The following is a 13,999-nucleotide window of genomic DNA, read 5'->3' as shown; positions in this document are numbered from 1 at the left end:
TTTAAATCTTGTATTTTAAATTTTACATTTAAAATTCTTTATTTGGGTAATTTAAAAAATTTTAAATGAAAAAGAAAGATGAAATTAAACAAGATTCAAAACAAAAATTTAAAATTTAAAATGTCAAGTTTATTTATATTTTTTAATTATCAAGAGATGAGAAAATATACAAAAGTGATAAAGGTATCGATGGTGAAAATGCAAAGAAAACAAACAAAATATTTGAAGTAATTATGATTTCAAATGACTAAGAGTAAGAGGTGTAGAAAGAATTTAAAGTTACAAGAGAATTATAATTTAAAATGTATTTGGATTTGAACCAAAATTAAATTCAAAAATTTTTGTGTATATAAATGAAAGATTTAATTCAACTCCAAATTTAAGTTTTCATTAATATCAATCCAAACACTTCAGAAGGTTTTGAATCTTTTAAGATACAATTGATGAGATTTTTTGAATAATACCCTCATACTTTTGTATCTTTTCTCCTCTCTTGTCAATCAAAGAAATAAAGTCATTATTTTCATTCTTCCATTTTCATTTCAAATATCAATTCATCTCTCTTCTTATTTAAAATTTTCTAAACTATACAAACAAATATTTTAAATACATAAATTTCAAATAAAAGATTTAAAATGTAAAATTTTAAATCTAAAATCAAAATCCATCAACCCAAATGCTACCTAAACCTATTTTAAACAGAAATTTCATTTGAAACAAAAGAAGTCAATAAAAGAAACGTGTACATTAAAGGAAGAATAGTTTTGTCCCACAAATAGTTATCCACGAATTTTTCAGGGTCCAACGTATGCCTTTATCGCTCGTCCTATATATACAATTATTGTTGTCAGAAAAAGAAAACGTAAACGCAGAAGACTGATTCAATATTGAATGATCCCAACAACAAACAGCGTATGAGGACACCCACGCAAGCTTTGTTTGAGATATGTACAGAGACATATAAATCCTTTGCGGTTAGCAGTTCATGTCTTCATCATTATATGTCTCTTTTTACTTTGCTTCAACTTGCTTCATCAGTCACTTGGCGTTCCTTTTATTAAAATAGTGATGTTAATTAGTTTGTCTTTTGCATCACCACGTCGGTGTGCTTTTTAATTCTACTGCAATTTGCCATGGTTCTAGATAGTATTGTTCCTTGACCGAGTTGTGCCGGCTTTGAGTTAGATTTGAAATCATCTGGTCCCAACTCCCAAAGACATTGGTTGTGATCCGGTATTTACTAATGGTGAGAGTCATTGTAAATTATTCTATTTTTATTATTGTAAATCGAGAGAATGTAATGAGAGTCATTAAATACCTTATATTTTTAAATATTTTATACCAAAAAGCTCATTAATGATTGGATTTGGTTTTATTTTCCTATTTCATTTTCGAAGGAAATTAAATTTTTATGTATATTTTGACCAGATAATTATCCTTAGAGTAAAATATAATCACCTCCCTTCAAATTTGTTAAAATTATAGAAAACTCACTTACGAATATTTCATTTAAGATTTAAAATGATTTATTATATTAATTAAAACATACTAAAAAATTTAGATTTACTAATATGCCCTCATAATCTAATGTCTTTTCTCTCCTCCTATTTTAAAGAATATTATGATTATATTTACATAAACATATTACAAAATAATAAAATTAGTAGACATAAAAATATATTTAAATTAATAAAATAAATAAAAATTATATTATTTAATTTATCCCTCATTATATTAAATTCCTAATTATTTTATATTTTCTAATTTACTAAATTTTTTATTTATGTATATTTAAAATATTGTTTTTATCAATTTATATATTTAAAATTTAAGAAATTAAGACATAAATAATTTTAATTACATGAATCTTAAACTCGTACACTACATAGATAAGTTTATTCATATTTACTGTTATTTTTATCAACTTATATATTATAATTATTATTTGTAAACTTAAATAATTAACTCATAAATAATTTTATCTTAAAGAAGCTTATTTTAGTTCAAAATATATTATTTCATGGTTAATTAATATTTGGATGGGTGAAAATGGAATTTTCGAAGGGGAGGTATGTGTTATGTAATTTTTTTTTTATTTCAATAGAGGTTTATATATGTTTTAAAAAAAAAGAGAGAGGTATTTGAAATTAAGGTAAAATAGAGGGACGTTGTTGTATTTTACTCTTACAGTTAATTAGTTACTTTTTATCGGGGTTGCAGTCTTTGCAGATCATTGATTTTCATATAGCTCACTGTCGTGATCATACCTCATTCATGAACATTTCTTTCTTTTATAATGCATTAATTCTTTCTTCTTCAAATTAATTTGTGACTTATTATTAGTAATTTGCAATTGTAATTAGATTAATTCGTTCACAATAAATGATAACCTTAATCAACAAAAAAAGTGTGTGCTTGATTTTTATAACTTAATTAGAAAGAGCCTCATATTATATAAAGCTACGGATAAAAAATATTAGGGTAATGCAAAAATACTCAAATTTTTTTAAGAGCTTGTGATAACTTTTAGTCAACGTCAGATTTTTGCTATCTTTAGAACTTTTAATATCAACATCAAATAATTTTAACAGATTAAAAAATATTTACTTTTTTTATAAAGTTAATGAGTATTCATATATTATTATTAATTTTAAATGCTCTTAAAAAAAATTTATGAATATTTTTACACTTTAATTCATTTAAAAAATTAAACAGAGCTCTAGCAGAAAGTGGTACAGTTTACGATTTGCGACCATTAATGCTTTGATAATTTATAGATGTATCAATGTTATCGTTATTAACAATAGATAAATTTTGAATATATGTATTTTGTGTGTGCGTGTGTACTCGTCAAGGTAAAACCATGGTTAGCATATTTTTTTCAATATTCTTCTAGCCAGGTCCTACAAAATATAATTCATACAATAGAGGTGTATTAAATTTAATGCATTTAAACATTATCAATACAAATTTAATGTTTGTACTGACTAATGTATTATTTATAGTATATATAATCTCAACATTTTAGAGACGTAGAAAGAAATACAGCAAAGTGTATAAGAACTTAACTTCTCTCTTTATTTTCCCTGTTGTCTTTAAAAAAAAGGTAGAAGATCATAATTCCTTTTTTTTATGAGTATAAATAGTAGGCTCCACTAATAATAGATAATATCTCTCCAAGTATTGAAAGAGATGAGTAAATATCCCTAAATTAAATTGATACATATATAAGGGATAAGATTTGAACTCTCAACTACTTATTTAAATGATGAAAGTTTCTAAACTCATGACAATTTTAGTTGGTTAAAATATCATAATTCTAAACAAACCGTTACAGGATAATCTTAATATCCAGCTGAGGCTTTAGGTATTATAGTATAATGTTTAATAAATAGCAATAGATCATGATTTGAATTTTCAGTCCCACTTGTTTGTGCTGATAAAAATTAAAACTCTAGTTAGCAATCAGTCAATAGTAAAATCCGAATTTCCAAGACGTAATACTGTCAAAACCCCATGCAAACTCACTTATATATTTCCCCCTCATCACGCCATATTTTGAAACTGTGAAGCTTCATAGAGCAAAAATATAATGGCTCTTTCTTCTTCTTCTTCTTCTTCATCACGTTTTGCCATTATTGTTGCCTTATCTTTATTCCTGGTCATTACAGGGTCGACCTGTTCGGCTCAGCAACTCCGTCAGAACTTCTATTATAAAACTTGTCCAAATCTTTTCCCCATTGTGAGATCTGTTGTTAAATCAGTTGTGTACCAACGGCCTGTTCTGGGAGCTGGTCTGCTTCGCCTCTTCTTTCATGACTGTTTCGTCAATGTAAATTTTCTCCTATTCCTTTTTACATACCATTTATCTTATCTTTCTCAAACTTCTAAATTGTCTCTTCTTGTTTTTTGAGATGAGGCTATATATATATTTGTTCCTTTTTTTTTCCCTTTCAATTTAATCATGTTTAAATCATCCTCAAGTTGTGCCTTTACTTTACTTCACTATGAACTTGAAGCAAACAACATTTCAGTTCTGGCTTGGTCTTGTCATAAATAGATTGTTCTCTATATCAAGCGCTTGTCTTTTGTACCTTTAATTCAATTTGATGCATATTTTCGGACAAATGTTATGTATGCTGTGAAATTATAGGGTTGTGATGCCTCAATATTACTGGATGACACTTCAACATTCACTGGAGAGAAGACAGCACGTCCCAACAATGGATCAGTTAGAGGCTTTCAAGTGATTGATGAAATCAAGTCCAAGGTGGAAGCAGCATGCCCCGGCATCGTCTCTTGCGCCGATATCGTATACATTGCGGCTCGCGACTCTGTTGTTCTGGTGAGTTTTTTCCTTGGTTTGAATAAAAAGAAAAACAGAAAGATGAGAACATTAGGAGAAAAAACTTAAAAAAAAGAAATTACAGGCCTATTTGGAAACCTGTTTTAGAAATAATTTTTTATTTTTCAGAATAAGAGAACAAAAGAAATCTGTTTGGTAACGTGTTTAGAAAAAGTGTTTTGGAGAATAAAAAAAATTATTATTTTAGAGAACAGAAAAATAAAAATAACTTTTAGATATTTTGAAATTAAGGTTTTGGAGAATAAAGAAGAATAAAAAAAATATCTATTTTTATTATTTTTTATTTTCAGAACATATTCTATAAAATACTAGTTCTCAAAATAATAAAATAAAAATAATTTCAAACACTCCTATTTTAAGAACAATAAAAATTCATAGTTTTCTATCCTTTCTTTTTTTTGTTTAAATCAAAAAAGGGGGCCAAAGCCCAACCTACAGTTTTCTATCCTTTCTATTACTACTATTATCAATATGTTAGGTCCCATTGGCTATTTATGTGTGTGTCTTTTTCTCGGGCAAAGATCCTCTCCTTTTCTCTTCCCTTCCTTTTTCCTCCTCTTCCTAATTTTTAATTATTAAATCAAAATTTGAATAGTTTAGATTTGATGTCTTATAAAATGTTATATTTTGTTTTTGCTATATATTTTAATTGTTTATATTAAATTTTAACTGTCTAAATTTTATTATTCATATATTTTTAAAATTAATATTTTAATAATAATTTTGTAAAAAATCAAACATGAACCATTTAAATCATGATCTAATGGTTAAAAAGGAAAAGAAGGGAAGAGGATGGAAAAGGAATAGGAGAGAATCCTTATCCCTTTTTCTCTCCCAGTGGCATATTGGAGCAGAGAGACATGCCAGATATGCATGTGAATTAATTAACCTTTTGCTTGACATGATTAAGGATCTTAATTAATTAGATTAATTAGTTTTTGTTTTGGCTTGATTAAAGATTGATTGATTCCAATAAATATGGACGCAGCTTGGAGGGCCAAATTGGGAGGTTAAATTGGGAAGAAGGGATTCAAAAACAGCATTCTTTAGTCTTGCCCAGAGTGGTGTGCTTCCACCAGGATCTTCTAATCTTGATAATCTTATCTCTACATTTAAAGCTCAAGGCCTCTCTACTCGAGACATGGTTGCTTTATCTGGTATTATAACAAAATCTTTCTCGTTTCAAGTCAAATGATAAATTTATTCTTAAACTATAAGTCTAAAAATGTTCAAAATTAATCCTAAACTTGTTTATAGTACAATATTCTCCTTCAACATTTCAAAATAGTACAATATTACTCTTATCATACCGTTAACAAATGGCTATTTAGTTGACCAAAATATTACAGAAAGTGATGAAAAATCAAGACGTTAATCTCATGAAATTTTTTAATACTAAAAAATGAATTTTTTTTATGAATTTCTGCATCCAAATATTTATTACATATGAAAAACCTTATTATTTTTATTTCATATGTGTTGGTAGCGGTCAGGATATAAAACAGCGAAAAAAAATGTAAGATTATAAAATATATGTATATATATATATATGAGATAAGATATGAAAGATCGAATAATAATTATTAAAGCAAAAATAAATACTGAAAAGCCATCGGTTTATATATTTTCATCCCTAAATTTACCTCAATAATGTCCTTGAAAAATAAATACAAGACATGCACTTGAATGTGACATTTGAACCACTACATAGAGTCATGCCACTTCCATAAATTTTTTTCCCCTCATGGATGAGGCTAGCATTTAGTTAGAGGAAATCACAAAACACAGACAAATAAGTCTAGTTCATGTGGGAAACATCCCCACTTTTGTCAAGCAAAACTAGGCCATTACAACCATGTGGATTATCAGCTAGTAAAGTCATTGCGATAACCATGAGCTATTCTAGCCAAGAAGCCAGCACATAAATTTGCATCCTGGGGAACGTGCATAACCCTGTCACTTTCGTAAATTAGGAGGGTGGAAAAATTTGTCTATCTATATCAATTATCAAATTACGTGGATATTAGGCAGTATTTGGTATGTAAAAAAAATATTTTTTTATAAAGAAAATAAGAAGTACATTTATTTCATTTTTTAGGTACGTCTCACATTTTTCTTTTAATTTTTTTTTCATACCAGACATTACATTAAAAAGTAAATCTCATATTTTAACCAATTTTTCAAGGATGTAGTATAATTCCCATTTTTATCATATATATCAAAATAAATGACATCAAATCACTTCAATCATCATCCAATACTTAACCCATCTTGAAACTATGGGTCTGGAAATTTTGACTTGCTATATCTAAATGTTTAAAAGATTAAACATTTTTCATCATTCGATATATTATGAGAAGTTTCACTTTTACAATAATTTTTAGGAATAATATCAATGAAAGATATCTAAAATGATTTAATATCAGACAAGTAGATATTAATAATTGACTACTGAAAGTTCACGTTTTGACAAGTATTTGATCTGTCCAAGTTTTTATTTGATATTAAAGTATTTTAGAGGTCTTTCATTGATATTCTCCTTAATTTTTATGAATGGATTTAGAATCACAAAGTGGATCAAACAATGAAAAACATCAAACGATAATGCTAAATTACCTTAATGAATGATACTTTTGTTGATACGTAATTTAATATTCAATTAAAAGATATTTTTGCCCCTTAAATATTTACTCAAAAACTTATAGTATAATAAATTTATATATGGTGTAATTTTTCCCACCAACATTTGAAAATAGTGCACCAGCACCATTCCATGAAAAAGTTAATTTTAACAATGACCAAAAAATTACAAAAAAAAGAACACAAAAATTACATAAAAGAAACCATAAAATTACAAATGAATACTCTATAAGAAAATTAATATCAATGAAATCTTTAAAATAATAGTTGGTCAAAATTATATTTTGGCCTTTTACATGGGTAAGAAATAACATCTATATCCTTTTATCTATATGTAATTTAAAGGATTTAATTGATATTAATTTTCTTATAGAATACTTATATGTAGTTTTATGGTTCCATTTCTCTAATTTTTAAAGCTTTTCTGTAATTTTTAAGTCAATTAACAATCTAAATTAATTTTTTAATGGTAGGTGTTCAATGCACCATTTTTAAATGTAAAATAAGAAAATTGCACCACAAGAAAGTTTAGGTGTACCAAATATTCTTGATCAAATAGTTAAGGGGCAAAATGTCATTTAACCCTTTAACATTTAATTAAGTACTTTATTAACTTGTGGATATGAATGATTTTTCAGGAGGCCACACAATAGGGCAAGCAAGATGTGTTACTTTCATAGATCGAGTATATAATGAGATAAACATTGACCCTTCTTTTGCCAAGTCAAAGCAGCAACTTTGTCCAAGGACTGGAACTCCAACAAATTTTATAGCAAACTTGGACGTTACAACTCCTAATTATTTTGACAATAGCTACTTCAAGAACCTCCTTTACAAGAAGGGACTCCTTCACTCTGATCAAGTTCTCTTCAATGGCGGCTCCACCGACTCGCTGGTTCGGACTTATGCCCAGAACAAGAAGGCCTTTGATTATGACTTTGTTGCTGGCATGATCAGAATGGGAGACATCAAACCCTTAGTTTATCCAAATGGAGAGATCCGGAAGAATTGTAGGAGAGTGAACTAGAAGAGCTAATTATATTAAGCCTCCTTATAAATTCCAAGACAAATATATTAATAATGTGGGGAATTAAGTGTGACAGCATTTGATTTTTGTCTTGTGCTTGTGTTATTTATAATGATTCTTCTTACTTAAGCAATAATATCACTTTGAATTCTGTACTTCAGACTCAAAAAATATGAATGGCAAGACTTGTATATATGTAGTAAGTATGTATATGTTCTCTTCATATATTATGAAAGCATATATACTTCTCTGTACTTCTATTCTTGCTGCAAAGTGATATTCAAGTATAATATAGTAAAATGATAAATAAATCCCATCGGAATAGATAAGTAACAAATGCGTACCACTAAATGTGATAGTACTTTCAAATCTTTAGGAACTTTTTTGACATAAATTTTATGCAAAACCATGTTTCTGACCTTAAGCAAAATAATAAAAAAATATAGTTGTCAATACCTAACCTGAACTTGTTAATATCTAAGGTAAAGTTGTTAATATAGAAGTGTAGTTGTTAGTTTATTCATATAATAACGAGTACGTTCTCTATATTGACAACTTTAGCTTAGTGATTAATAACTTTAATTTAAGTATTAACAATACATTTGGTCATAATTTGAATTTAAATATGTTTTTTATTCTTCTTTGCAACTGTTTAAATCAATATTTGCTACTTTTTAAAAAAAAATTATTGAGGCTTAACTATTATAAATTCTCTAGTTGAGACATTATTGTCATTCCCTCTTATTACTTGTGCCAATTATCTTTTGGTATAGCGGCATGCTATTCGTCCGTTTTGGCGCTAAAACATGGTTTTGATCATGATTACTTCCACTGGTAAAAGAGAAAAGTATTGCTCAAATAATTTTTCTGACCAACATTTAAATCATATTTCTTTTTTTTCTTTAACAACTCAAATCATAATTATCTACACACACAGCTCGTCACACATGCGTATTCATCCATTTAAGTTGTGTGCAACTATCATTACATTAATTAAGTCAAAGGTCAAGACTAATCAACATTTTATGCCCTGCCAGAAGGCATATTATCTATATGCTGAACTGATGATGAAAACAAAAGAAGAAGAAAATTTCCAATGGATAAGCTTTGGATTAGGTCAACATGGAATTTGGATAGTCTACATATACATTTTCTCTTTTTTTCCTCTTTTGATACACTCATAAAAGCCACGCAATCCAATAAGAAAGTATATGCGTGGTCTCACAGTGACAACTACAAAAGCGCGTTAAAGTGGTTAATCACTTTCATCATTAGACTAGTCAACCATGCTACAAGAGATTAGCTCGTGTCTTTAGACTCAGTCCATGATAGTGATATATAGATCCATGTTTTTTATTACTGGTTGACTAGCTAGTTGATTATATGTAAGCTCATAAATGTATTGGTTACCTAAAGTGGGTATGATTTTAAATTTGTAGGCCTAGTGGATGTGTTTTGAAATTAATTGGTACAATATGAAATTAATTTTTAGTTTGAAATTTGTAAATAATATCAAAATATAAATTAATGCAATATTTTATATAAGAGTTAAATGACATTTTTTCCTCTCAATTATATGTGACGCAGTGTCTGGTATCCTAATTTTTGTTTATTTGTTTGTGATACAATGTTCCCTTTTATCATTTGAAAACATTGCAATTTTTCCTTTAATGTTAAAAAGGTTAAGCTTTACCATTTGTTGACTTACAAAATTAAAGAAAAGGACCTAAGAAATTATATTAAAAGATCTTATATGAAAACTAATATTCATTAATTCCCTTAAATATTCTAAGAGACTAATTATTTCTTACCATATGAAAGACAAAATGAAATTTTGATTGGCTACTTTGACCAACTGCACGGTAATTATTGATTATCAATGTTGGCAATAACATTAATAAAAATTATTAAATATTAAAGTGTAATGTTTTTATAAGACACCATTATACTACAACAACAACAACAACAACAAGCCTTTATCCCATTAGGTGAGGTCAGCTATATGGATTGCAAGACGCCATTGTACTTTATCATTTACTAAGCTTTTAGAAATATTATTAATTAAGAGATTGCGTTCAACAACTTCCAATAATGTTCTCTTAGGCCTTCCTCTACCCCTCTTAATAAAGCTTAAAGTTATATGTTCCACACTTCTCACTGGTGCCTCCCATGGTCTTGTTTGTACATGCCCAAATCATCTCAAATGATTTTCTACCATTTTTTTCCTTAATAAATGCTACCCCCACTTTTTCACGTATGTGCTCATTTCGAATTTTATCTTTATGTATATGTCTGCACATCCATCATAACATTCTCATCTTTTGCTGTCCCGTTAGAGCCGAGCATTTACTACCATATAACATAGTCGGTCTGATAGCAATACAATAAAACTTGTCTTTAAGTTTATTAGGTATCTTATGATCGCAAATAGCTCTTTTAGCTTTTCTCTAATTAAACCACCCAACTTAAATTCTATGTAAAATATCCCCACTGATTTTGCCATCATTTTGAATACTGGCTCCTAAATATCTAAACTTTTTCACTTGAAGTATAATTTTATCTCCCAAATTCACTTCCAAATTACTATCGACTAGTGTCTTACCAAATTTATAATATAAATATTATGTCTTACTCCTACTCAGATAGAAACCTTTCGACTCTAATGTCCTCCTCCATAACTCAAGTTTACAATTAATTTCTTCTTTTATCTCTACTATAAAAACTATAACATCCGCAAAGAGTATGCATTTGGAAACTTCCTCTTGAATATGTTTCGTCAAAGCATTTAGAACCAAGTTAAATAGATAAAGACTCAAAGATGATCCCTAATATAGTCCAATATTTATAGAAAAATCTTTTGTTTGACCACTAGACGTTCTCATACTAATTTTTACCTTCTCATACATATCTTGTGTAACTTTAATATAAGACACCATTATAACATATATATTTTTTAATTAATTCATAGTGTTGTTGCCAACCATGATGAGCCGATAATCATTTGATGGCGCCTATCAAAGTGGTTGGACAAAATGTTATTTTGGTCTTTTACATAGTGGGATTTACTAAGTAAGTTTCTTATACGGTATTACTTTGTAGTTCTTGCATCCTTTTTTTTTAAATAATTTTTAAGTCAAATATTGATGATAGTTAATATTTGTTAATATTAATGACAACATTGAATCATTTTTATTTTTTGAAGGGGAATATTGCACTATAAAAAAAATGCAGGCTATCAAACACTCTTGCATGAATAATTGAAGGGCAAAAATATCATTTAATCCTTTATACTATATCAACTTAACTACTCATCATTTACCTCTTATGATCTTAAATAATATAATTTTGACAAAAATTGAATCTATGAACTCAAAATTTGTACAAATATTTAAACGGTAAATGAGTGAATTACCCTTGAACTTTATGTACAATAGTACCATAGGCTCTAAATTTATTTATTCTGTAAAATGCTCTCTGAACTTTTGAAAACAGCAAAATTTGGGCTCTACCATTAATAAAAGTTAACTTTGACCGTTAGTTGATTAAATGACAAATAATAACCTCAACAATTATACAAAAGGACCAAAAAGTTTTTGTCCTTTTCCGTAATTTTTTGGATCATTTATTGTTATTTTATGGTCCTTTTTTTAATAAATTTTGAGGTCATTTTCTATCATTTTATTGTCAACTAATGGTTAAAGTTAACTTTTATTAAAAAGAGGAGCTAGATTGCATTATTTTTAAAATTTAAGCGAACAATTTGCATAAACAAGTTCAGGGTATATATATGATGCTATTAGACTTAAAGTTTAGGGAAGAATTTGTTCATTTATCGATACTTAAATAGTGTCACAAGCACACAGGACAAAAAATTTCATCGTCTACTTCTCAATCTGTACCACTAAAACGTGTGCATAATTTCACTACCTTATGTCGGGCCATTTGATAGACGAGAGACAAAAGTGGAAGTTAAAAACACCAGTACAAAATAATAATAATAATAATAATAATAATAAGAAGTTTTTTTAAACTTGGTGAAATTTACTTTCTAAACCACTTCAAAAACTAGCTTAGGTAAGGACATGTTAGAAAGTCCATAACTTTCTAAATCAATTATATAACCGATTATTAATATATATATATATATATATATAGACCAGTGATACAATGAATTTGGAAAGTGTAGCCCAAAAGAGAAAAAAAATCTCTAAAGTCCTTTATAAGTATACTAAACTGCTGGTAAATTCCACCAAATCTACAAATGGCTGAGGTCCCTGGGGATTTGATTGTAAATAATAGTTTTCGTAAATTAACCAAAATTCCCATAATTAAAAGAGAAAAAGAAAAAGCACTCTTCCTTTTCTCTCCTTTTCTCTGTCTTCGAATCCTCCTCCTCCTCCTTCGGATGAGGAACACTCATATATTATTCTGATGGATGACGAATCCAAAAGTTGGCTCCTTTCCTCTCTCTATGCAAATCAAATTTGTGCAATTGAGTGAGTTTACAACTTAAAAAATGTTGATGGATTAATTCTACGAGAAGAGAAACTGAGATGAAGGATGTCATTAACATCAAATCGCAGTATATATTAAATATTGCTCGATACTTCATGCTGGCCACAGGGTATGGTTTTCTACTAGTCTTGGATTGGATTCCTATTTATGTGGCACTAGCTTCAGTCAATCACTTGGACGAACGGCTGGGGAGAACCCTCTTTTAGACAGACTTATGCACTATAAGATGTCTTAAGTCTAAAATAAATAAATTTGTACTTGTAAATACCCAATGATTAACATACATATTACTACAAAATAAGTTTATAGGAGCATTTTTTTTTACCCTAAGGAGTGCTTTTGAAGTGCTCCCGTATCCAGCGCTCCAAAATTTATAGAAGTGCTTAAAAAAAACGCTCTTGTATGTACGCTATATGAGAGCGCTTTTTGAAAAGCGCTCCCGTAAGGGAGCTCCCACACATCACACACAGGAGCGCTCTCTACAAGAGCGCTCCCGTATGCAACCATATCGGAGCACTCTTATAAAGAGTGCTCCCGTATGCTCGATCATACCGGAGCACTCTGTTAAAGAGCGCTCTCGTATGAACCATATAGGAGTGCTCTCTGGAAGAGCACTCCTGTATGTTACTTTACAGGCGCGCTCTTCAAATGAGCGCTCCTGTATATTATTTTAATTTTTTTAAAATTAGATTTTTTGAAATTTCTTGTTTTACGTCTCTTTAACAATGACAAATCATAATATCAAAAACTAATTTAAAAATAATATCAACATAAAAATTTATATACAAGAAAAGAATTTGAAACTGATACAACAATTTTAATTTCTTAACTAACCTAGTTTAATTTCTAACAAGCCTAACAAATGAAACTATTATTATTTTTCTAACATTGAAATCTAACTTTCTATCACAAACAATCAATAATATATTCTGAAAACTCTTTAACTAAATCTTCTATTTTCTCCATAGTAAAATGCGAATATCTTGCTCCAACAAAATACCACATAAGATTTGAAAGCAATATATATAAGTAATTAACATTATATCAACTTAATTTCAAAGCTTTTGACTTACATTTTTAGGAATGATCAACTATTGTTGTGTGATTACTTCTCTCATAAGCTTCATAACATAGTATCCACACTCTCAACCTTGTAATCGTGTAAGCACCTATAAAACAATAAAAGATATCATTATCAAAATATGGTAAAAATAAATTCTAACTTAATTTAAAATACTTCAGCAATGAAGTTGTATATAGGAATCATTTTATCAAGACGGTCAACATCATATGTCCCACTATCACGATCAAATATTGAGTAGCTCGCACTATCCCTCCAATAATTTGCATTATTCCTTGTCTCCCTATGCATGGTCCAACAAGTATAAGTTGGATCAATCCCATTACATATTAAATGATGTTTCAATTCTATTGGCTTTATTCTTTTTTCA

The 13,999-nt window shown here is 28.5% G+C and overlaps 1 protein-coding gene across 1 annotated transcript; it reads left to right on the top strand.

Moving 5' to 3' along the window:
* The first annotated feature begins 3,562 nt into the window (after nucleotides 1-3,562).
* On the top strand, nucleotides 3,563-8,243 carry LOC129302864 (peroxidase 4-like). Its single transcript, XM_054941740.1, has 4 exons — nucleotides 3,563-3,832; nucleotides 4,154-4,345; nucleotides 5,355-5,523; nucleotides 7,645-8,243. Exons 1-4 carry the CDS (start codon nucleotides 3,593-3,595, stop codon nucleotides 8,031-8,033), a joined length of 990 nt encoding a protein of 329 aa, XP_054797715.1. The 5' UTR covers nucleotides 3,563-3,592; the 3' UTR covers nucleotides 8,034-8,243.
* Nucleotides 8,244-13,999: the final 5,756 nt, after the last annotated feature.

This window comes from Prosopis cineraria, unplaced genomic scaffold (assembly GCF_029017545.1).
Source record: "Prosopis cineraria cultivar Desert tree isolate PC_DT_omini unplaced genomic scaffold, ASM2901754v1 PC2, whole genome shotgun sequence".
In the NCBI taxonomy this organism is placed as follows: domain Eukaryota; kingdom Viridiplantae; phylum Streptophyta; class Magnoliopsida; order Fabales; family Fabaceae; genus Prosopis; species Prosopis cineraria.
This window is presented reverse-complemented; position numbering and strand designations above follow the sequence as displayed.

Excerpts from the sequence above, each read along its gene's own strand:
- LOC129302864 (XM_054941740.1), top strand. The coding sequence starts at position 3,593 with ATGGCTCTTTCTTCTTCTTCTTCTTCTTCATCACGTTTTGCCATTATT. Across the intron at positions 3,833-4,153 it reads TTCATGACTGTTTCGTCAAT|GGTTGTGATGCCTCAATATT; the intron begins GTAAATTTTCTC and ends GTGAAATTATAG. Across the intron at positions 5,524-7,644 it reads AGACATGGTTGCTTTATCTG|GAGGCCACACAATAGGGCAA; the intron begins GTATTATAACAA and ends ATGATTTTTCAG.